The sequence below is a fragment of the Physeter macrocephalus genome, chromosome 17 (genome assembly GCF_002837175.3).
Source record: "Physeter macrocephalus isolate SW-GA chromosome 17, ASM283717v5, whole genome shotgun sequence".
NCBI classification, from domain to species: Eukaryota; Metazoa; Chordata; class Mammalia; order Artiodactyla; family Physeteridae; genus Physeter; species Physeter macrocephalus.
The window spans coordinates 43,500,107-43,526,171 of NC_041230.1; the positions used below are offsets into that span (position 1 = coordinate 43,500,107).

The window sequence follows — 26,065 nt, forward strand, 5'->3', positions numbered from 1 at the left end:
GACCCCCCATGCTGCGGAGCGGCTGGGCCCGTGAGCCACGGCCACTGAGCCTGCGCTTCCAGAGCCTGTGCTCCGCAACGGGAGAGGCCACAACGGTGAGAGGCCCGCGTACCGCAAAAAAACAAAACAAAAACAAAAAGCAAACATATAGTATCTGCTCATTGTACATAAAGAAACAGAAAGTATAAACTAAAAACTGAGACTGGCTACCCTGCAAATGGGAAGAAAAGAGTGGAAGGATGGGAATGGGGTAAAAGGTGTAGCAGGGACGCAACTCTGGAACCATGTTATTTTTAGAGACTCAAAATTTTATTTACTTTTTAAAAATATTTATTTATTCATTCATTCATTCGTTTATTTATTTATGGCTGTGCCAGGTATTAGTTGCAGCATGCACGATCTCTTAGTTGCAGCATGCAACTCTTAGTTGCGGCATGCATGTGGGATCTAGCTCCCCAACCAGGGATCAAACCCGGGCCCCCTGCATTGGGAACAGGGAGTCTTACCCATCGGACCACCAGGGAAGTCCCCAAAATTTTAAAAATAAGAATGAGGGAAGGCAAAAATGCAATTCAAAGAAAAACAAATGAACCTAACTGTATTTCAAATGAATACCATAACCATAGGGGAGAGTGGGAAAGGAAGAGGGAGATTCACTTGAGTGGCTTATAAAGACAGTATTTTGACTTTATATCCTCAGTGCAATGAAAAAAAGAGCTATAAACAAATACTGAACTCTAGTTAGTAGGTTTGCTTTCTCATAGTGATATAGTTTAGCATTCTGAAACTATTTTAAGTGTATTATATGATTCAGCAATCAAATAAATCATTTGTGTATAGTAAGAACCAAGTTTTTCACTGTCATGGAAGGGAATTATAAACATGGAAAGGGAGAAAGCTAGAATGAATCTTGTGGTACTGGAGGCAACAATATGAATAAAAATCAGCTTTTAACATGTTTGTCTATATATATGCACACAGATATGAATCGATGTCTGTGTATATACACATATGTGTATGTGTGTGCATATGTCTATATTAATGCATGTATGTAGATGCATACACACTCTACATTTTCTAGCTCTGTCTGCTGAAGCAATGACACATGAGTAGCAATGAGCACATCTAACACCCAGACCTTGGCTTCTAAAGACCACTCTACACTAAAAGGAAACAGAGTTCCTTAGAGAAGTGGTTGATTCTAGGTCTGGGACTGGAAAAGTACAAGATGAGCCAGGAAAACTTCTAGTCTCTGGTCCGATATGTAAAGAGCTTGGAAATCTTCACTCCCATCCTCACAATGAGAAAAAAGCTGAACAAACTGAAAACCAACAACTCTTCTGAAATCCATCAGACCTGAAGTCACTCGGCAAACTGTTGCCCCCAAATCGGAGACAGGTGAATACAGGGAATCACAGTTTACTGGAAGCTAAAGCCCAGAAGAAGCCCACTACTGGAGCCAGTACCCACAGCAACACTTAAACTGTTACTGACAATTGCTCCAGTGTGGACAGAAATAAACTTTAGCATATATAGTCAAAGGACTGTCATCAAGGGTACCAAGACCATTCAATGGGGAAAGGACAGTCTTTTCAACAAATGGTGTTAGAAAAATTTAACATCCTCAAGCAAAAGACTGAAGTTGGATCCTTACTCTACAGCATGTACAGAATTAACTCAAAATGGATGAGACCTAAATGTAAGAGCTAAAACTATAAAATTCTTAAAAGAAAGCATGGGGGAAAACTTCATGACATGGAATTTGGCAATGATTTCTTGGATATAATGGCAAAAGCACAAATAAAAGAGAAAATAGATAAACTGGACTACATCAAAATAAAAAACTTCTGTGCATCAAAGGACACAATCAACAGTGAAAAGGCAACCCATGGGATAGGAGAAAGTATCTGCAAATGATTTATCTGATAATAGTTTAATATCGAGAATACATAAAGAACTCCTACAACTCAACAACAACAAGAAGTAACCCGACTAAAAACTAGGCAAAGGACTTGAATAGACATTCCTCCAAAGAAGGCATACAAGTGGCCAATAGGCACATGAAGATGCTCAAATCAGTAATAATCAGGGAAGTGTAAATCAAAACCACAATGAGATATCACTTCACATCCATTAGAATATTATTTTAAAAATAAAAAAATAGGGCTTCCCTGGTGGCGCAGTGGTTGAGAGTCCGCCTGCTGATGCAGGCGACACGGGTTCGTGCCCCTATTTCAGTATCCAGGTGCAAGACAGTGATATTTTGGACCAGGAGGGTAGCACAGAAAGTGATGAGAAGTATTTTGAAAGTAAAGCTGATTGGGCTTCCCTGGTGGCTCAGTGGTTGAGAGTCCGCCTGCCAATGCAGGGGACGTGGGTTCGTGCCCCGGTCCAGGAAGATCCCACGTGCCGTGGAGCAGCCGGGCCCGTGAGCCACGGCCGCTGAGCCTGCGCGTCCGGAGCCTGTGCTCTGCAACCGGAGAGGCCACAACAGTGAGAGGCCCGTGTACCGCAAAAAAAAAAAAAAAAAAAAAGAGAGATGAGTCAAAAATAAAAAAATAGGGAATTCCTTGGCAGTCCAGTGGTTAGGGCTCAGTGTTTTCACTGCCATGGCCCAGGTTCAATCCCTGGTCGGGGAACTAAGATCCCGCAAGCCGCGGGGCATGGCCAAAAATAAATAAATTAATTAATTAAATTAGATTTAAAAAAACTTAAAAATAACAAGTGTTGGAGAGGATGTGAAGAAACTGGAACTTTGTGCACTGTTGGTGGGAATGTAAAATGGTGCTACCACTGCAGAAAACAGTATGGTCATACATTCAAAAAATTAAAAACAATTATGATATTATCCAGCAATTCTACTGATACTTCTAAGTATATGTATATCCAAAAGAATTGAAAGCAGGGTCTCAGATATTTGTATACCCATGTTCATAGCAGCATTATTCACAATAGCCAAAAGGTGGAAGCAACCCAAGTTGCTTGATGGCTGAATGGATAAATAAAATGTAGTCTACACATACAACAGAATATTATTCAGCTTTAAAAAGGAAGGAGGGGCTTCCCTGGTGGCGCAGTGGTTGAGAATCTGCCTGCCAATGCAGGGGACACGGGTTCGAGCCCTGGTCCGGGAGGATCCCACATGCCGCGGAGCGGCTGGGCCCGTGAGCCACAACTACTGAGCCTGCGCGTCTGGAGCCTGTGCTCCGCAACAAGAGAGGTCGCAATAGAGAGGCCCGCACCGCGATGAAGAGTGGCCCCTGCTTGCCTCAACTAGAGAAAGCCCTCGCACAGAAACGAAGACCCAATGCAGACAAAAATAAATATAAAAAAAATAAAACTTTAAAAAAAAAAAAGAAGGAAGGAGGTTCTGACACATGCTACAACATGGATGAAACTTAAAGACACTAAGTGAAATAAGCCAGACACAAAAGGACAAATATTGTACAATTCCACTATTATATGAGGTACTAGAGTAGTCAAATTCAGAGACAGAAAACAGAATGGTGATTGCCAGGGGCTAGGGAGAGGGAGGATGGGTAGTTATTGTTTAATGTCTATGGTTTCAGTTGGGATGATGAAAAGTTCTGGAGATGGATGGTGGTGATGGTTTCACAACAATGTGAATATACTTAATTCATTTTGAACTGTAGACGTAAAAAATGTTTAATAATGGTAAATTCTGTGTTCCGTATACTTTACCACAATAAAAAAAAATGGAATGAACAGTTTTGGGTTCTTTTTGAACTTATATGTTGCTGGTACGATAATAAAACAAGCAGTTGGGTAGATGCCAATTTGAAAACAAACTATATATGGGACTTCCCTGGTGGTCCAGTGGGTAAGACTCCGTGCTTCCAATGCAGGGGGCCCGGGTTTGATCCCTGGTCGGGGAACTAGCTCCCACATGCATGCCACAACTAAGAGTCTGCATGCAGCAACTAAAAGATCCCACAACTAAGACCCGGCACAGCCAAAATAAATAAATTTTTTTTTTTTTTTTAAAGAAAACAAACTATACAAAACCCAGACACTCCTTGTTTGCATTAGTGGCAGAGAAACTTAAAATAATTTAAGTTTCTAATTACTCATAGCCAAAAAAAAGTTACTTTCTTTTTTCATTCAGGATTTATCGAGCATATAAGAGGCACTCGTCTAGGAAGGGGGAATACAAAAGTTGTGTTGCTGTGAGCATGCACATACACCCAGAGCCTAGGAGGCCAGGTGCTACTAGTCAGACACAAAATCAGGTGACACACTGATAAAGTTTAGGCATTTTACGACGTATTGAAAAACTTCTAGCTGGATAGAGAAGGTTCACTCTTGCAGTCCTGACTTTTTGCGTTGCTAAAGCTGTAATTCTTCTTTACAGAAGCTACTATGGTGCTTTTCCCAACTGTTCTGCATCTATTCCAGAATGGCATTTAAACCATTTTTGTGTCTACTTGCCTATAGGCAACCAGGCTTACTAAATATTATTTGGGTTTGGCTCCACCCCAAAACTACCCTGCAATACTAGACAACATGGTGACAATTTAGTAAATGACTACACAATTACTTTGAACAATAGGGATAAACATCTCTATTTACTTTCACTGAAATTTAACTTAAGAATGAAACAGTTCTGAGGAAGGAAAAAAAGAAGAAAAGCAGAATAATCTTTACTCTGTGGGTTTTAAGTTAAACCTAAGATAGCAAGTCTCTTGGGAACTAGTAAGGTTTGTGAAATTCAAAAGGGCTATAGTCTTTAAGTTCTCCCAAAAAATTACAAATCATGTTTTCTGACACCAAACTGATTTGAATCTCCTCCTCCTTTCTTTCTTTATGAGCATTTATATTTACCTTCTTACTCACCAGCATCTCCTATCTTTTACCTTCTACTTGTTCCTTTCTCTCTGCCTTTAAACTAAAATGAATTTCCTTAATCTTGAAAAATCTTTATTTAACTGAGATGGCCTCCCTTCCAGATAGTCTCACCTCTTGTCACTATCACACTTCTGAAATAAACTAATATAGTTTCAAATAGTCCAAATCTGGGTTCTACAGAATCTGTTCTATCTGTTTTACAAAAACCCATGCCCTTTTCTCAGTCATTAACCTTAACTGTGTTATTTACCCTAGTGATTACTACTACCTCCTTTCAAACGTTCCTTTCCTTGGTTCCCACAACTAAAATTTTCCTCCTTGGCCTCCACAATTAAAAACTTCTAAATCTTCTTTTAACTCTCAACCATTCCTTCTGTTCCCTGTAATTCCCTCAACAAGCTTCTTTCCAACCTTCAATTGTGAGCATTCCCCAGGGCTCAGTCCTTGGAATCATACTCTTCTATTTATACATTCTTTAAGAGGGCTCAACCATTTTCATACCTCCAACTACAGCCTTTTAAGCTGAATGACTAAAATTCAGATTCAGTTCAAGATCTAGTTCCAAATTTACACCCTCTTACTGGAAATTGCTTGACATGCCTGGCTGTCACTTCAAATTCAACACAAGCTAAGAATTATATATTTTTGGAGGGAGCCCAGCAGTTAAACTTTAACCTCTCTTCACTTGGTTAAATTCTACTGTTCCTTCAGCTCAGCCAGCATCTTCTCAGGAAAATTTCCTGACTCTCTGATTAGCCAAATGTCCACATAGATCTCTTTCAAAGCATTTACTGTAGCTATAATTTTCCATTTATTTTGTGATTCTTTAATGGCTAGCTCCTCCACTAGACGGTAAGCCCCATGAGAACAAGGATCATGCCTTTTAGGAGTAGGAGATGAGTGCTATGATCATCTCCATATTCCCAATACCTACCATTAAGTTTGAGACACGTAGTAAATGATAGTTATCCAAAATCTGGCAAATGAATGAACAAAAGCACTCAATTTTTCCTAAGTAATGAGTCTCCCTTCAATCCCATTGCCATCTCCATTGCTACTAGGCCACTGTGGTCCACAGTTTAATTACAAAAGCAGCTTATTCAGTGAGTTCCTTCAGATCTTCCTTACTTCAATCCACACTGCCACAAAAATAATTTCCCTAACTAATTTGCCACGCCATTCTCCTACCCAATAATATTCAGCGACTTCCCATTTCCCTCAAAAACAAATCTAAGCTAATGCAGACATTCCACTAAAGAGCTCAATTTGCCAAGAATAACTAATGTCAGCTGCTCAGGGCAGTTCTCCCATTGGCCATGGCATTGAAAAACAATTACTAATTCTTCTCTGACTCTATTTTAAGTTCCTTGCAGACCTCCACCAGCATTATTACCTTGAAAATGTTACTATTAATTGCACCACAAAGGCCTAACATTAAGTAACCAAGTTTTGTTGGCAAAACATTTACAAACTATCTCTTAGGGTGTTTCTTACAAGGTATGATTAATATTATTATTTATAACACTGGTATCAAGTAGAGTTTCAGACAGCTGCATTTTATAAATTTGTCCTTAAATTCCAATGCTCACAGATTCAAAATTCTAAATAAAATTATGGCAAGTTAATTTAGCTATCTAAAGTAACAGATGAACTCTGGTTCAACATTAGGAAAAAATCTGTTAAAATAATATAGCCCATTAAGAAACTTCAAGTTTCTTTTTCAAGGGATAGTTTCTGTACAAAATAAAATTTACAAAATATATACCTAAAAATAAGAAAAAGATTCAACTATAATGTGTTATCATGCTATGATACTAAAATCTTTATGAAATATAATAGTATGTAATACAATCAAGTGGCTTAGTTTCTCTTCTTATTTAAGTCCAATCATTTAAACTGGGTTTTCTAAAGGTAAGTATAAGACAGATTACTCACATCATTTATAGTAAGAGCCACACAGAACAAAATATTAACAAGCTTTCAAAAGATTCTTTATTTTCAAAACACATATAACACTTCTAAGTGATTTAATCCCATGTCTGCAGAGTTTTATGCATGCTTCAATACAAAGAACTTCCTGAACTGAAAAACTGCGTTATTAAAGTTAGAGTACCTCTGAATTAGAAAAAGCATAGACAGAACAAGATGGTGGACGACAGAGACAAGGAAGGCACAGAGAGATCAGAACAATTATCAGGTCATTAGGATGCTGCCCTAGTGAAGGAGAGCTACATGATCTGATTGCAGAGGTAGAGGAAGAAGAACCCACTGGATACAGTGAATTTGAAAAATTTCTTCCTAATGACTGAACTACTACTGGAAAGAAGATACAGACCAATTCCAGAAGATCTCATTCTTCAAGCTTTTGAGGTATTAGATCCAGCTAAACATGGGTTTCTTTCTAAGGAAGAACTGATTAACTGACTGAAGAAGGTCAGCCTTTTTCTCAGGAGGAAATGGAAGAAATGTTGTCTGCTGCAATTGATCCAGAATCAAATTCAATTCATTACAAGGACTATATAACAATGATGGTGAGAGATGAAAATTAAACACTCTAAAGACTTCATTTCTTTCTTTCTTTTTTTTTTTTTTTTTAATATTTATCTATTTATTTTTGGCTGCACCGGATCTTAGTTGCAGCATGCGGGATCTAGTTTCCCAACCAGGGATCAAACCCAGGGCCCCTGCAATGGGAGCGCAGAGTCTTACCCACTGGACCACCAGGGAAGTCCCTCTCAAGACTTCATTTCTAACTGAAAGGATAATTTTAAGAATTGCTTGTCCTTATACATATTCCTGTAAGCACAGCTTTAGTCACATCCAAGTTTTGGTATGTAATATTTTTATTATCATTCAGTTCAAATTATTTTCTACTCCAATTGTGATTTGTTTTTTGGGGGGTTACTTAGAAGTAGTGTATTTCATAACTTCTAGTTACGTTTTTGTTACTGATTTGTAGCTTAACTACAAGTCAAGAAACACATTTTGTATAATTTTAATACTTCGAAATTTGTGAAAATTTGCCTTATAGCACAATATGGTCAGTTTAAAAAATGTTCCAAGTGTGCCTCAAAATAATTTGTAATTTAAAGTTTTGGAGTATAGTGACTATATATCTGCTTGTTGAATCAAATTTGCTGCTCATGTTATTTAAGTTTTTTATATCCTTACTAATTTTTTTTTGGTGGGTGTCCCCTGGTTCTGAAAGCGGTATCCTCTATCAGTGAATGACAGTATGTTAAATCTCCTATTATGATAGTGAATTTCTCTATTTTTTCCTTGTAGCTCTGTTGCTCTATATAAGTTGAAGTTAAGTGCATACAAATTTAAAACTTCCTGGTAAACTGGACTTGTCCTTGTTTATTTCTACTAACGCCTTTGCTTTCAAGTCTACTGTATCTGTTATTATATAATTTCCTTTGGTTTATATTTGCACAGTATATCTTTTCCAATTCTTTTACTTTCAACCTTTTTGTACCATTATGTTTATTTTTTTAATAAATTTTTAAAAATCAAAAGAACCCCCAATCTTTTAACCTTATATTTATACAGGAATATATTAACAGAAGTGTTCCAAAATTGTGTGAAATTCCTGAAATTCTAAGATGCCCTGATATAATGTTATCCATCCTAATTTAACAATTTATGTCACAGAAATAAGCAGATCTGTTTGTTAATCCCATTATAATGATCTCTCATTAGGTCTTTAATAATAAACATTTTCAGGAGGGAGGGACAAATTGGGAGACTGGGATTCACATATACACATTACTATACAGAAAAGAGATAACTAATAAGAACCTGCCGTATAGCACAGGGAACTCTACTCAATACTCTGTAATGGCCTATATGGGAAAAGAATCTAAAAAAAATAAAGGTGGATATATGTATATATGTAACTGATTCACTTTGCTGTACACCTGAAATGAAGTCATTCTGTAAATCAAGTATACTCCAATAAAAATTAAAAAAAAAAGAATTGCTTGTCCATAATTTCACACTTTATCTTATAATTCCTACATATGCTAATTAATGCTTTGTGACAACAATTTCAAGATACTTTGTTTTTTAAAGGTGATCATAACAATTTAAAACAAATTTATTTAGTATGTCTAGCCTTATGGAGTGACAAATTCTAATTATTTTTAAACTATTCTTAAAATATTAAAAAAAAAAAAAAAGAAAAGAAAAAGCATGGGGCTTCCTTGGTGGCACAATGGTTAATAAGAGTCTGCCTGCCAACACAGGGGACATGGGTTCAAGCCCTGGTCCAGGAGGATACCACACGCCGCGGAGCAACTGGGCCGGTGCGCCACAACTACTGAGCTTGCACTCTAGGGCCTGCAAGCCACAATTACTGAAGCCCGTGCACCCTACAGCCCATGCTCCACAACAAGAGAAGCCACCACAATGAGAAGCCCGCGCACTGCAACAAAGAGTGGCTCCCGCTCACCGCAACTAGAGAAAGCCCTCGCGCAGCAACAGACCGAACACAGCCAAAAAAAAAAAAAAAACTTAAATGCCTTCCTGGCAAAAAGCCGTCATTACAAATACCAACAACATTTTAACATATAGCCATATCATATTAAATTGACTCTTAGAAAGCTCCAGCTGACGGCCATCTTCTGAATCCAGGAAATATAGTCACTGCACAGCAAGAATAAACCTATGTCCAGACTTTAGCATGCCAATGGAAGTGATTTATCATCACAAAAGACTGATCTCTAAATCATCCAATGGAGAACAAAAATAACGGAATTTTTTTTAAAGTACACTAAACATACACATCAAAAGGTTGACAACATCCTATACAGGTTATTATTATAACTAAATTATTAAACAACTATTTTGGGTGACGGAGGATACTAGCTCAGAGGAACAAATACTCTGCGCTTTTGCTACACTCTACTTGCTACGTTCTAATTAATCTAAAAAATGAATCTATTATTATCTCAATATAATCTATAAATCACCATTGCATGGCATCCTTAAACTCAGCAAAAGTTCCAACATGTATCAGTTTGAAATGCCATGCCATGTTGCAGGGTCAGCCATTCAGGAGACAGCTCAATTTCCCAAGCTTGGTATATCTTGAATCATCTGGAATTCCTTTTAGGTTACATAAACGTATAATAATGGAAAGGCCAGATCTAGAAAAAGATAACCATGAAAATAACATCTTCAGAAACTGAGGAAAAAAGCAAAGTCTAAGGATTTTGGCTCATCATAGCAGAATGAGCAGACCTGCTTCAGAAAAAGACACTGGTGTTCCCAACCACCTTGAGGAGGAAAAAAAAAGACTAACACAAAATAAATGCAGTTGTTTTTAACTAAGATACAATTTCTCTTTACTTTTTTTAAAGTTCTGGCAGTAGGAGTGTTTTGTTTGTATTAAGCACAAGAAAAGCTATGAACTAAAACTGACTTGGAATACAATTTTTTCATATAGCTTACAGTAAATGTTTAAAACATATTTATGTGATAAAGCAAGTAGAGCAAAATGTTAATGGTAAAATTTTAGTGGTCGGGTATATGGGTGATCAATGTATGATTTTTTAAAACTGTTCTGTATCTTTGAAATTTTCCATAATAAAATGAGGGGTAAAACTAAATCTACCTCTTAGAGTAACAGTGGTGATTAAATAAGATTATGTATACAAGCACACAGCAGTTGCCCAATAAATGTTAATCTACTTCCTCATTTCTTTTGAACAAAGTCACTTATCCAAAGAATGAGCTGCCTCAGAACTAAAGAACTTCAGATTCTAGCAATATATATGTTCAGAACTTGAAAAGCCTTCAACAATAAACATGAAGTTCTTTCAAAGGCATAGATGAACTCAGGAGAAAGAGGAATCCCCTAGGTGCCAGGAAAAGGAGGGAGGGAGGATTAAAAACCATGGCACCAGAAGCAGAGGAAGGAAGAAGGGGGACTGTTCCATTAACCTAGGGCTTGGGGCTTAATGCCAGGCATGGGACAAAAGGTCTTGACCCTTAGCAAGTATAAAACTGGAACTGAGATCACTACACAAGGCTGAAACTGCTCCCACACTTGATTTATTTATTTTTTTTCATACCTTAAATCAAAGAGACCATAACACTGAAAACTGATTACATGGAAGTATTTCCACACATTTAGAGCAGAAAAAAGAAAAATCTGATTGCTTATAAACAACTTTCATCTTCCTAGAGAAAATGGGAAGCAACATAACTGCTTGATATGACAAATAAAAGGCTGGCACATGAACTTGACCTGACTTGCCCAGATAACTGTGATAGAACTTGCTAGTTGTCTTGCTAGCATTTTGTGCTCCCCTTTTCACAGTGGGGAGCTGTCACTAGGAGCGCGTGTATCTAGGCGCTGCATGTGAAGAGTTCTCGCCTGTGGAATGTGAACAAAAGAGTTGATCACCTCGAGGCCAGGGCTTTTAAGAATTTGTGGTTGGGGGACTTCCTGGTGGTGCAGTGGTTAAGAATCCACCTGCCAATGCAGGGAACACGGGTTCGAGCCCTAGTCCAGGAAGATCCCACATGCCGTGAAGCAACTAAACCCGTAAGCCACAACTACTGAAGCCCACGTGCCTAGAGCCCGTGCTCTACAACAAGAGAAGCCACCGCAATGAGAAATGAAAAGACCAAGCACTGCAGTGAAGAGTAGCCCCCGTTCGCCACAACTAGAGAAAGCCCACGTGCACCATCGCAGACCCAACGCAGCCAAAAAAAAAGAACTTGTGGTTGAATTTTATGGTATGTAAATTATATGGAAGGAAGGGTAATAAGGACTTAAAAAAAAAAAAAAAGAAAGAAAAAGCAGCAGGCAGGGTTTCTATTGTCTGCCTGAAAGCGGAAGACTCTAAAGCCCTAGGAAATAGGACCACAAGTCGGGAGGAACCAGGGTCTCTCGATCACCAGATGGCTGACAGTCTTTCACAACTTCTCTTGCGCTAAGCCACTGGTAGTTTTGGGTTTGGTATGGCAGTTAGTTTTGCCCTAAATAATACATTAAGGAAATCTTTTATCTTCTAAGTTGGCGAAAGGCTTGGCTCAACCCAGTTACAAACAAGCTGACCTTGGCACAAAATGAAATTATACCTGTGGAACTCTCATACTAAGATAGTTTAGTCAACATGAGCAATGGGGAAAAAAAGGCCTTTATCTTAATTAAAAAAAAAAAAAGTTAGGGCCTCCCTGGTGGCGCAGTGGTTGAGAATCCACCTGCCGATGCAGGGGACGTGGGTTCGTGCCCCGGTCCGGGAAGATCCCACATGCCGCGGAGCGGCTGGGCCCGTGAGCCGTGGCCGCTGAGCCTGCGCGTCCGGAGCCTGTGCTCCGCAACGGGGAGAGGCCACAACAGTGAGAGGCCCGCGTACCACAAAAAAAAAAAAAAAAAAAAAGTTAAACGGGTAACACATACATACAGCTCAAATATTTTTTTAAAAAATCAAAAATATAGGGAATTCCCTGGTGGTCAGTGGTTAGGACTCGGCACTTCCACTGCCGTGGGCCTGGGTTCAATCCCTGGTTGGGGAACTACGATCCCACAAGCCGCACGGCGCAGCCAAAAAGAAAAAAAATCAAAAATATAAAGAATAGAGTGGAAAGTTTCCCACCCATTTTTATCCTCCATTAGCCCTAATTTCTTCTGTACCCTTCTGGAGCATTTTAATGCAATTACAAGCAAATATTAATAAATATTATTATTATTATTTTTCCCCTTTGATGGTAAAAAAGGTAGTATACTATACAAAGCGGTAACTTTACTTTCTTAATTTAGTCACAGATCTTGGAGCTCTTTCCATACCTGACATAAAGAGTTTCTTTTCCACAGTAATACAATAAATAGTTCATTGTATTGATGCACAATAAATTAATTTAATCACTTCCTTACTGAAGGGTGTTAGGTTGCTTCCAATTGTTTGTTATTACCCCCCCCAAAAAACTTCAATTAAACACCTCCTACACACTGATCATACTGTTATGTATAAATTTTCAGAAGTAGGATTGTTAGCTCAAAAGATAGATATATACATTTGTAATTTTAATAAATAATGCTCAATCTCCTTTTCTAAAAAATTCTTCTATTCATTTCCATTTGATAGGTCAAAAGTTAAACTTCAAGGGATGGTGATTTCTACTTCTGCTCACAAATGATTAATTACCACAGAAATTGCCCCCATAGTAATTAACAACTAGACAAAATATATGAAATAATTTTCAGTCACTGGACAACAGGCAGCATAAGCCTATGATCCCTGAGAGAAGTGAAACAATGTGAGCCTGACGATCACCTCATCTTACTGCCAGGAGGTGGTTTCTAGGCTGCAGCACAGGGAGGAGGAACCCAAACAGACTCTAGTGTACTTGCTGAGTAGAGGAGAGAAATCAAAGTTCAGGGGATCCAAGGCGGCCAGAATTTGCAAGACAGAGAGAGTAATGGAAAGGAGAGCTGTACAAAGATCCCAGGAGATCTTCAGAGGGATCGCCCTGAGTCAAGTCCTATCCTATGTGTGTGCAGTGGGAAACGAAACACTGAAAGCAAATATGCCAAATAGTTCTTGAAGCTCACAAGGCAGGGAGTAGTTCATTCCCACCAACCAGAAAGGAGAGACCTCATATAACTTGGGACATTGGGCAGAGTCCCAGAAGAGTCACATCTCAGCAGTAGAATTAAAGTAGACATAGACTAAAGGCTGCTCTGGACTTGCCCTAACAAAGTTTAAAAGCAAGCTTCAAAAGGATCAAACTGATCTCCATGTAACCTGTGTGCCAGACAAAATCCAACACTCTTTTAAGGGAATTCGACCAAATTCAGCAAAGATGTAAAATGCACAGTGACCAACACCCAATAAAAAAAATCACCACACATGCAAAGAAGTACGAATGTGACCACCAGAGGAAAAATTAATCAGTGGAAAAAGACCAAGAAATGACAGATGATGGAATTAGCAGATGAGGACCTTTTTAAAACAGCTATTACAAATGCATTCAAGGTTGTAAAGGAAAATACGAACATAACGAAGAGAGAAATGGAATATATATGTAAGATCCAAATCAAACTTCTACAGATGCAAAATAGAGTACCTAAAATAAAAGATATACTGGACAGATGGCACTAACAGCAGACTGGAAACCACAGAAGAAAAGACCTATGAACCTAAAAATACAGCAATAGTAATAATCCAAAATGAAACAGAGGGGAAAAAAAAACCCAACCCCACTGTTGCTGGGGAGAGGAGAGGAGAGTGAAGAAAAGAGCCTCATGATTGTGAGATGATAGCAAGCAATTTAACCTGTGTAAGATTAGCGCCCAGGAGAGGAGAATAGAAAAATTATTTTAAGAAATAGGGGCACACAGTATATGTTCAAATATTTGTTGGCAGATTTAAATAAAAATGGGCTATAAAAATACATTAAAAATATGAAAATATATCATTTATGTAAATGTGAAAATTATCAGAGAAGCAATGTGGTAACACAGAAAAACAGAAGCTTTAAATTTAAAAAGGCTTGAGTTGGCATCTAAGCTCTGTTTCTTAATACTTACAAGACTTGGCCAAATCACAATCCATCTGATTCTTGTGGTTTTTCTGTCTGTAAAATACGGCTGATATCTGTCCAATCTACCACATACCATTATCAAGAACTGCAAATGAGATTAAAAGGGTTCCATAAACTAAATGTTAGCTAGCAACTTAACTCAGAGTAACTAAATATTTAGGGAGAAGGTTGTTAGGTCAATACTCAATTTTTAAAAAGCAAGTATATTTGGTGAGTTCTTCCCTGACATTTATACCTGGTTCCACATTTCCCCTATTGTAAGAGAGGTAAGAAAAGTTTTTCAGAATACATTATTTTTTAAGAAACAAAACTCTCATGTCACCTTTTTTTATGCCAAATAATCATCTTGCTTATTAATTAACCCTTACAGTGAGTGCTCAGTAAATATTTCACAAATGAATGAGTAAAAGTATAAAACGATCTATACTGGTTCTCTTCTTTCGGTCCTAGGGGCAGATAAACCAAATGAGAAGCTGGGAAAAAAATTTCAGGAAGAATCCCAAGGTGAAAGCCCTACACTAAAATAACTAAATTTCTCCTGTCTCTAGAGTTTAAGATGATACAAAAGGAAACAATGATATTGCTACAGAAGCATATACTGCTTACTCAAAATCTGAGCAAGATGAACAACAGATTGAACCATATGAAACTGCTTTTTAAAAATCAAATATGATCAAATATTAGTAATTCTTATGGTTCAGCCTGCTAGTAAAAACAAGCCAGAAAACAATGCTTAAAGGAGAACTGGTAGGGGGTAGGGGCAGTGGACTGTGCAAAGGGAAAGGTAATGAGCAACAGTCTGGGGCAGAAACTTCTCAAATCACTGAATATAAAATCTTTGCCAACAAAATATTTACATAAAAACTCACCAGCTGTAACTGGCACTCTCTGGAAGCCAATACCATTAAACGACTTGGGGGAAAGGTAGTGAACAGTAGGATGTCATGTAGGGAGCTAGTGGGAAGCAGAGCTGGAGAATACAGAAGCAGCCTGAGACCATGGGCTAAAGAATGTGAATTTGTTTCCAAAAGAGGAAGGGAACCATACCAATCTCTTCTGACTTCCGCTTTCAATGCTCTAATTTCTCCTGTTTCAGATGATACTTTCAAGTTGAAAATCAATATACAATCGTATAAATTCTTGAAACTTCTTATAATGATTTAAAAAAAGAAAACCAACAACTCTACACACTAAAAGCTTTTATCTATACACGTCAGTCAGGTCCTAATCTAGCAAATCAGAGTCTGAATAAGAGATTGTGGGTTTGTTTTTTTTTTTTTTTTTTTTTTTGCCACACCATGTGGCATGTGGGATCTTAGTTCGACCAGGGATTGAACCCGTGGCCCCTGCATTGGGAGTGCAGAGTCTTAAGCACTGGACCCCAGGGAAATCCTGAGATTGTGGAATTTTGTCTATTTCAAAACTAACTCTACTACCTAATTATCTCAGAAAGAAGGCTTACATACTGAGAATATTTTGTGCTGTCCTTAATATATGATTAATTTATGTATTTATACTTCAATATAGACTGTTTCATAGGCCAGAAAATGTTCCCACCTTAGCAACATAAAAGTCCTTACATATTACTTTCCCTCTGAAAAGTTGCCAACTTTCAGGAAAATTTAAGTGATTGTTATATTTATCTGGTTTTACAAAGGGCAAAAAGATAACAATCAATGCCTTCTGTTTCTCAGCTGATAAAAGTTACTTAGTCATTCCATTCTACAGAGGGAGGATGTTTTAAGCAACACAGTCTTCAGAAATTGAAGAACTAATTTTTTTCCTCTTATATCAAAGAACAGAGATTTCCTTTGTCTGATAGGCAGGATATTCCAAATTTAGGCATCATTTAGGCCAAGAGAATGAAAGAACATTTGGTAGAACTGAATTCCTTTACCCAGAGAATTCATTCCTTTGCACTCCACAACCTCAAAGTGTACACAGTTTAAATACCTGGTAAAGACTCTATAAAAAATTTTTGACCTTACTACTCTTCAAGTAAGTTCAACTACAGCTTTCTTGAAGAAGCCTTGGAAGGATTATAATAAAAGGTGTGGCACATTACAATTTACTTCAGATTTCTCTTAAGACAGTGAACATAAAGCCATATCTTGAAGGACGTCATCTGCAACAACAAAGGGCAGAAAGACCACTGATGGGCAAGTGCAATTTGATGGATGCTCTATATATTTAAATTTTTTTCATCCTCTTCATAACCCTGTGGGAGTGGTTTCATACCTCAATTTTACACATAAGAAAAGTGAAGGCTGAAGAGATAAATTTGTCCAAGGTCACAGGAAGTGGTAAGTGAGCTAGAATTTGAATCCAGGACTGCAGTTCCAGAGCCCACTCTTTTACCACTCACCACACTGTTCCTCCTATGATGAGCTCCACATGACTATAGGACCTTATCTCCGCTGATTATTTCATGTGCAACAAGTATGCGCAGCAGATGGCATTAATTAACAAATGGCAGACTTTGTGCATGATTAAAACTCTCCATTACATTCCCTTCTCTCTCCTTGAAGTTTTTGTTCACTTTATGTTGTTTATCACATTACGGAGCTGATTTGGCCAGCATAGGAACTTTGGGAATTCTGTTAAGTGACTTGCAGTCTGTCTTTCTACATTAACTTAAATTACAAATGGATCCTTCCTAGACATCAGAGTATTTTCTTTAAACATGATTTTTTTTCTTTCATTTTTTTTTTGGTAACTCTGCATTTGAATTGATTTATAACATACGCACATTCTCCTGGTTAATTTCTCTCACATATCATTTCACTTCACTGTTTATCTTCCTTATGATTTTAAGCATACATCACATTTTTTTTAAAGGAATACAAAAATGTTTTAAGAGTTTGTTCTTTGTTCTTTTTTACAAGGATACAGATCCAGGAATTCAACCAAGTACCCATTTTCACTATGACTCCCCCTGTACAGAGTTATAATGTTATTCAAGGCTTCAATAGGAGAATTTATAGGTACTGTAAACACCATGCAGTCGATCTAACATAATATTCTAATTTCAGTAAAATTATTAAAACTGAATAAAAATAAATGCCTGGTTCTCTTAATTCATTGTTTTTAGATTCCAGTCCACACTTCTTGTTCCTCCACACTCTATTTTAATGCAGATACAAGGGTTAGTACTGGCACAGTTCTGAGGGCCATCACTTGACATTCTTTCTTAAGTTTTAAATATATCTAACTCAGTCAAATAAAGATGAGTCACTTACTGACTTCCAGTTTTATGAGTACAGCTCCTCTTAATCTGAAGGAGCTATTGTACCCCTTTACAACTCATAAAGTTGGCATGAGGAAAATGACATCCATTTATTAACCAGGCATTTTAAGGTGGCTAAATTAAGAATTTCATGATATGAACATCGATTTAAAACTGAAAAGCAGTGAAGAGTTTTTTTCTGATTCTCCCAACCATTTTCTCTACCATATGCACATAGCATTTAATTTATCCTTCTCTTATGGTACTTACTACTTTATAACTTTTATTATAGTTTTAATAAAGATACCTTTTTCTTCTTCCAGATCAGTGCTGTCCAACAGAAATATAATGGAAGCCACATATATTATTTTATGTCTTCTAGTAGTCACATTAAAAAATAAAAAGTAAAACTGGCTTTAATAATGTTTTTAACCCAATATATCCAAAATATTATCATTTAAACATGTAATCAATATAAAAACTGAGACGAGGGGCTTCCCTGGTGGCGCAGTGGTTGAGGGTCCGCCTGCCGATGCAGGGGACACGGGTTCGTGCCCCGGTCCGGGAAGATCCCACATGCTGCGGAGCGGCTGGGCCCATGAGCCATGGCCGCTGAGCCTGCGCGTCCGGAGCCTGTGCTCCGCAACGGGAGGGGCCACAACAGTGAGAGGCCCACGTACCAGACAAACAAACAAACAAAAAAACTGAGACGGGAATTCCCTGGCAGTACAGTGGCTGGGACTCTGCTTTCACTGTCGAGGTCCCGGTTTCGATTGCTGGTGGGGGAACTAGGAATCCTGCAAGCTGTGCAGCGCACCCCTACCCCCCCACCAAAAAAACTGAGATAGTTTACCTTCCTGTGTGTTCTAAGTCTTCAAAACCAAGTGTGCATTTTACACTTACAGCACATCTCAACTCAGGCTACTCATATTTCAACTGCTCAGTAGCAACATATATAGCTGGTGACTACCACACTGGACTACCACAGGCATACGGGGAGGGGGAATGAGCCATTTTACAGTTGGACAGACTTGCTTTCAAATATCAATTCCACTACTTACTGGCCCTGAGGGAGTTCCCTCTTTTAAAAAACAGTAATAATTAAAATAATACTAATGATATATCTCTCATAGGATTAAATGAGATATAACACCTAGAGAACATCTGGTCCCTTAGGGCAGGGCACACAAAAAGCCCTTGATAAATGCTAGCTATTATCACATATTTGTAACCTTTAACACTAAGCACAGTGTCTTGTACACAGTATGTATTCAATAAATGTTTGCTGAAGGAAGAAAAATTAATTTGCATGACATCCTACATGCCATTTTAACTGCTTCTTTTTAAAATACTACATACATTTCTCATATAAGCAGGAGAAGTTTTTTGGGAGGATTGTTGCTGATGAAATTTGTTTTGAATACATTAGGAGAAATGTATCATCTCATCTCTTGGACTGATCGAGTATTTTATTTTCTTCCAAAGAGCAATGAAATTATTCAGCAACTATATACTGTAAAGCAGTCTAATCAAGAGGCTTCTTAAAAAGTTCCTTCCATAAGTGACAGTGCTATTTTACAGATAACTCATTTATCTGTGGGAATATTTTTATCTCAGGGATAAAAACACATCCCATTTCTGGGCTTTACTTGGAGAACAAACCAGTGGTGCATGCAAAACCCTTTATAATCTGGACTCTGAAAAAATTCTCAAACTCTCTACTTCAGTACAGTCAGTACAGCCCCCTTAATTTCTCAAAGCATCTTCCCTTTTCACTTGTGCTTATGATTCCCTTGCAATGTTTTGTATTCCTACAGATGACAGAATCACAAAGTACCAGAGCTGGAAGGATCTTAAGTGATAATCCAGTCTTAGAATTTTCCAAAGCATGTACCATAGGTGGTAAGCAAGATGATTTCTGGTGGTATGTGTTAGTACTGCCTACTTTAATGGTAACATATTTTGTTTAACATAAAAAAGAAAAATATAACTAGCACATCAAACTCAAGAACTCATGTATATCTTCACTTACAACAGGGCTAAACTGTCCCTACTTAAGGGTAAAAAAAAGCGATAAGATTTTCAAGCCAAGAGTAGCAGAGCGGAGTTCCATCCAAGTCTAAATCCTAATTTTGTGCTCTTTTCATTGCCCTAAAGAATTTACTGTCTGTCTGACACCATGTGATGAACACTCTCTTACATGACTGTTTCTTGATCACAATCCCATTTATCAAACCAACTGTAAGCAATGGTGGTGTCTTAAAGTACTAGTGTTCTTCCACAATGATAAGTGCATAATAGGAGATCAATAATGCCTTGATTATGTGGTTAGACTGCTTCCAACCACTGAGAGTCAGCACAGGAGGAAATTCCATATTGGCTCAAACAAAACAATCATAATGTATCCTAAAGCCAAACGATGTTTGGATTAACTGCTGTTTGCATTATTCATTTCACTATTCCACCCGTGAATGAATAAGGAACCAGGAGATGGCACACATATAAATCCTAGAAACTATAAAATACATACATACAGAGAACATACACAGGAAACAACTCATAAAGGTTAAATAATAGGAATCTTAGAAATTGTAAATTGTACTATTTCCCAAACCTCTCATTTAACACATGAGGAAACTGAGACTCGAGTGGTAAACTGACTTGCTCACAGTCATACAATTAGTTAATGGCAGTGCCAGCTCTAGTCCTAGTTTACTCTTTGTGGTGTTCCATTGATTCAATACAAATAGTAGGGGAATATATCTAAATTCTTCCATTATACTAGTACAAATTCTGCTTAAGGTGAGATGGGATCTGAAAATCTTTTCATGAAGCAGAAACTCTACTTGTAATGGACTCAGACTAGTAATTAAATTAGCTTTGCCTAATAATGCCAGTCTGTCCACCTGAGAAATCTACAATACTCCAATGCAAAGATGCTGCTCCTACCCAGTTGTTCTTGGTAGTGAAGAAAAGAGGATTCTAATTCCAGGTGACTCTTCTCCTTCTGTGTGCACTTATGAACCCCTGGCGTTCTCAACAGCCACATACTAATTTCCCTAGCTGCAACCATCCATGGCAGATTAGAAAGAATACAATCTTTCAAGTCAAAGAGAACTTGCTGAATACCACCCATACCACTTAGGATATAACACTGGACAAATTACTTCATCTCTCTGAGCCTGTTTCTCAACTAAGATAATAACACTATTCACCTCACAGGATGAGATAATATAGATATTACGGCATACTATCTTAGGATAGGTACAGTTAAGAGAAAGGCTAAGAATAGAATAAGAAAATGTTCACCTATGAGTTTGAAAGTAAGTTTACAGTTTGTAATGTTGAAATATTAATTCCTGTTCAATATGTAAAATAGTCCTATCTTAAGTAAATATTTACAAAGCATTCACTCTGTGCAAAGTTTAGAGATAGTGGTCACAAATTTATAACCTGAAACTGATATATCAAGACAAGGTACCAAGAAATTCAGAAGAAATACTCATAATGCTTTCAAATACTAAAAAATAACAATTAGGTTCTGGTGTTTTGTTGTTTTTTTTTTTTTAAGTCCTTATCAGAGACTCACATTGAAGTATTTATAACAGAAATGACAGTGTCTGGAACTTGCTTTAAAATATCCATTCTCCCAACCCCTCTGATTAAAAAAAAAAAAAAGTGAGGATAGCTGAAGCTGGGTGATGCGTATGTGGGGAGTCATCATACTATTCTATCTGTGTTTATGTTTGAAATTTTCCATATTAGAAAGTGTTTTGTTTCTTTTTTTTAAATCAAACAAACAAAAAAACAACCTAAGAAAAACTATGCACATCACTAATAAACTTCTAAAGAACCAACATCTCCATCTGCAACTTCTAAACACAAGATACTATTGGTCGGGACTTCCCTGGTGGCACAGTGGTTAAGAATCTGCCTGCCAATGCAGGGGACACAGGTTTGAGCCCTGGTCCGGGAAGATCCCACATGCCGCGGAGCAACAAAGCCCGTGTGCCACAACTACTGAGCATGTGCGCCACAACTACCGAAGCCTGTGCACCTAGAGCCCGTGCTCTGCAACAAGAGAAGCCACCACAATGAGATGCCCGTGCACCGCAACGAGGAGTAGCCCCCGCTCGCCGCAACTAGAGAAAGCCCGCACACAGCAACGAACACCCAACACAGCCAAAAATAAATAAATAAATTTATTTTTTTTAAAAAAAGAAAAAGAGGGCTTCCCTGGTGGCGCAGTGGTTGAGAGGCCGCCTGCCGATGCAGGGGACACAGGTCGTGCCCCGGTCTGGGAAGATCCCACATGCCGCGGAGCGGCTGGGCCCGTGAGCCGTGGCCGCTGAGCCTGCGCGTCCGGAGCCTGTGCTCCGCAACGGGAGAGGCCCCAACAGTGAGAGGCCCGCGTACCGCAAAAAAAAAAAAAAAGAAAAAAATAAAAAGATACTGTTGGTCATTTCAGCCAAAAATATACAAAGTATTTTAAAATTACTCTCAACATGAAGCATGTCTTATCTCTTTATCAAGTAGTAGACAGTGATACCTTTGGTATTACTTCTCCTCCACCTGGCAGAACAGCCCAGAACGTATTTTTCCTTTTTACCTTTATACTTTCTAGTTATATATTCTTATAACTAGAACTACTACTAACTACATATACATACACACACACATAACCAGGACTACTAACCATCATTACTGCTAATATACCCACTATGTAACAGGGGGCCAGCTGGGTATACTTCACCTTTTAAAAAGTATGACTCAGCTGAGAGGGTTAAAAAAAGAATCTCCCACAACATATAGCCTTAAAATAGTGGCCAAAAGGAGAAAAAGCTGTGAACTAATCTTAGTCTATGTGCAGTTTTAATATAGTTCACACATAAAATTTTAATTTGGTGGCATATGATGCATTAGACAAACGGAAAGTATGCGCTGAAATTATTTAAAGGTAAGTATAAATACCTTCAAATAGATTCTCTAAGTGAATTAGTACATAACTTTGAACACTAAAGAGAATCTTAAAATATCTGAACTTAAGACTTAACCTACCCACGTTGTTTCAAAACAAAAATGTGGTTTACTATACTACCATTTAAATACTCACGTTTTGCCTTTTCATAATTCTAATAGCAAGAACACAGAGAACAATCTTCCCCAAATATGTATCCAAAGGGATAAAGAAGCACAAATGTCTACTTTCCTATCAAACTGTCCTACTTACCAAAAAGCACATACAAAACATATTCCACACTTTCACTTCAAATGTGCCTAGCTAGTTTACTTTCTTAATCGTTATGCTCTTTCAAACACATAATTGAGATTTAACTAATTCTCTAAGTGGAATAAAATTTCTTTTTGCGGGCTTCCTGGTGGCGCAGTGGTTGAGGGTCCGCCTGCCGATGCAGGGGACGCGGGTTCGTGCCCCGGTCCGGGAGGATCCCACGTGCCGCGGAGCGGCTGGGCCCGTGAGCCATGGCCGCTGAGCCTGCGCGTCCGGAGCCTGTGCTCCGCAACGGGAGAGGCCACAGCAGTGAGAGGCCCGCGTACCGACAAAAAATAAATAAATAAATAAATAAATTTCTTTTTGTTGTCTTTAAAGGAAAAAAAGAAGTAGTTTAAAAATAGCTCCACCTCCTAAAGAATATACACAGTTGTTCATGATTTCAATTTTTATGTATATAAAATTGGAGGAAAATTAATTAAATTGGAAATTTGGAAACCCCTGCCCCCACCAACCCCTTCTTCCAATTTACATGACACCTCTTCTTTCTCTAGAGCATAAAAAAGGCTCCATTAGCTTACCTTCAATTAGTCAACACTATTTACTGAGTCTCAGCACTGCATTAGGTACTCTGAAAAGTTACAAAGGAAATACAGGACCTAGTAACTACCTTCAAAGAGTTTAAATCCCTATAAAGTAAGAAAAATGTAGTTACCAAAAGAATACCCTTGCTGAGAATCTTACAGTCAAAGGTGGAGCAGGGACTACATTTTCAGGCCAGGTTCTTTACACTAACTAATGCAAGAAAGATAGTACCTACCAAATTAAACAGACTCCAAAAGCGGTCAAAGATAAGTTATTTATACATTATTTATGCTGCTACACACTTCTACATGCATGACAAAGGAAGACGGCTCCTGTGAGTGACTGTTTCCAAATGTCCCTAATGCACGTAAAGAGACATGTACTCCTTGAATGGGCCACTTTTTGCCACTTTCCCTAATAACATCCTGTTTCTACCACAAACTGCTTAACCAAATGTTTGGTCTTCAATATTAGGATCCCAGTTTGAGAGAACAGCATCTATCATATATCCTCAAAGGCCAAATAGAAAATTTCAAGAAGCTTGACAGAGTTAAGAATCATAGCTGTTATCGACTAGAAGAGTAGTTGAAGAATAAAGAATAACAAGAGATTATCTTCCTAGTTTTCAAATTGTAGATAAGTCATCTAAGACCCCACATTTCTGGTGGCTCTAGAAATTTCCCTTCTCTCTGTCTCCTGAGCATGTATATCTTTTCCTCCTGTGAATTACTCTGCGTGGAATACCAGAGCAAATATCACAAGGGGATGGGGGGGAAAAAAACCGCCAAGACTAGCATTTTTCTACAAGCCAGTGGTTTTCCTACGACCATGAACACCTTAAACACTTCTCTTAACAATTTCCCAAATAAAATTGTATCCAGCGGTGGCTTCATTCTACCTGTCAACCTCTGGGCCTAATTCTACATACCTAAACCTTAAAAAAAAAAAGTATCCCTACCAGATTTGCTACCAAACTTTGGTAACTGTCAAAAATGCACTTATGTCTGCAGCACTAAATCCAGACAAGAAATTCTCTGTTACTTAACTGAATCACATCAAACAACATCAAACCTAGACTGCATTAAAAGGTACTGTTAAAATCATATTCAGACGTCAGAAAGGCAAAGACCCCATAATCCATCTTCAAAAACTGCCCCAACTTTTCAAGCTCTGGGACTCTAAATCTCTTGGAGTAACAGCTTACACTTGAGATTCATTACAAATTGACCAAAAGAAATGAAGAAGAAGAAGAAGGGGGCAAAAAGCATATATTAGTTTCAGCAGCTGGTAAATAATAGGAATTTCTGAATTACAAAAGAATAGGGTAAAGACAGTAAATTCGGTTGCTGTCTACAATACACATCAGAATAGAACCAGTTACCTAAACAAACATTATCTACTGCCAATAAACAGCAGGGCATTCTTTAACAGCTGAAGTACGCCAACCATTTTTCCTGTTTAAAAGGGTTGCTACAAATTATCCAAGTCGAAACGGATGGCAAAATCCTAAACAGGTTTTCACCGAGGAGCTACCGCGCTTAGAGCATCACACAAAAGACCGGAGCAAATATAAACACGCTCTGGGCCTTCGCCGACTGCAGCCGGGAGCTGGGGTCTGCGTCCCAGACCCCCGCACCCAGAGGTAATGAAAGGTGGGCGTGGGGTCCCCTTCTTGGAATGCGCCGGGGAGCGAGGGGCAGAGAGGGAAGGAGCGAGCGCAGCTCAGAGGAAGGAAGCGAGAGAGAAGCAGCAGACCGTCGTCAGCGGCTTCCAAGGCCGGCGACACCCTCGGGCCCGCACCAGGCCTGGACCTCCCGGCCCCGTCCTGCCTCCTCACCTCCCTCACGTCCTGCAGGCACTCCAGCACCGCCAGGTTGTTGCTCCAGGTATGCTTGGGACACACACGGGTCACGTCCTCCCTGCAGGACTCTTCCTCCGCCAGCTTCCAGCCCCCGCCAGCCCCTCCAGGCCCTGATCCGCCCCGCCGGGCCGGAGACCCACCCGCCGGGAAAGGCGGCTGCGGCTGCTGAGGCGGTTGCTGCTGCTGCTGCTGCTGCTGCTGCTGGAGGAACTGAGATGACTGAGGCAGCTGGGGCTGACCCCCTAGAGCGCCGCCTCCAGGCTGCCCTCCGAGGGGCAGAAGGTTGGCCCCCGGCCCCTGGCCTTGGCTGTGGCCTCCCTGGCCCTGGAGTTTCTCGGCCCCGGCCGCCGCGAGCAGCAGGAGCTGCAGCGCCGCCGACAAGCGGAACATCCTCCGTACACGTCCACACGCCGCCATCTTGAGTCCGCGGCGAGCTCGACGCACCCGCCGGCGCCGCGTATTTAAATTAGGGGGCGGGGCGTCGGGCGGGGCCCGGCGGGGTCCATCCGAGCCCTTCCCCTGCCGGAGCAGACCCGCCAGCTGGGAGCAAAGGCCGGGAGTGGCCGATCTCCGAATGGCCCACGCCCCGGACCTCGGCGGGCGGGAAAGCTGCGCTCTTTGCCGGAGGCGTTCCTGGTGCGCCTTAAGATATCTGGGTAGTGCAGCTTTGCCTGATTCCCTTGGTTGTCGTCACAGAAAAATAAAAAAGGATTGGGATTGCCACAACCAAGATGGCCGG

General features: G+C 39.2%; 1 protein-coding gene across 2 annotated transcripts in view; it reads right to left on the reverse strand.

Moving 5' to 3' along the window:
• GLG1 (golgi glycoprotein 1) overlaps positions 1–25,754 on the reverse strand; it is a 161,119-nt gene extending 135,365 nt beyond the window's left edge. For both annotated transcript variants that reach the window (XM_007102258.4, XM_007102257.4), the window contains exon 1: positions 25,303–25,754. In XM_007102258.4, coding sequence (XP_007102320.2) covers positions 25,303–25,743 — 441 coding nt within the window. In that variant the 5' untranslated portion in view covers positions 25,744–25,754. The remainder of the gene's footprint in view (positions 1–25,302) is intronic.
• Between the last annotated feature and the right edge of the window lie 311 nt (positions 25,755–26,065).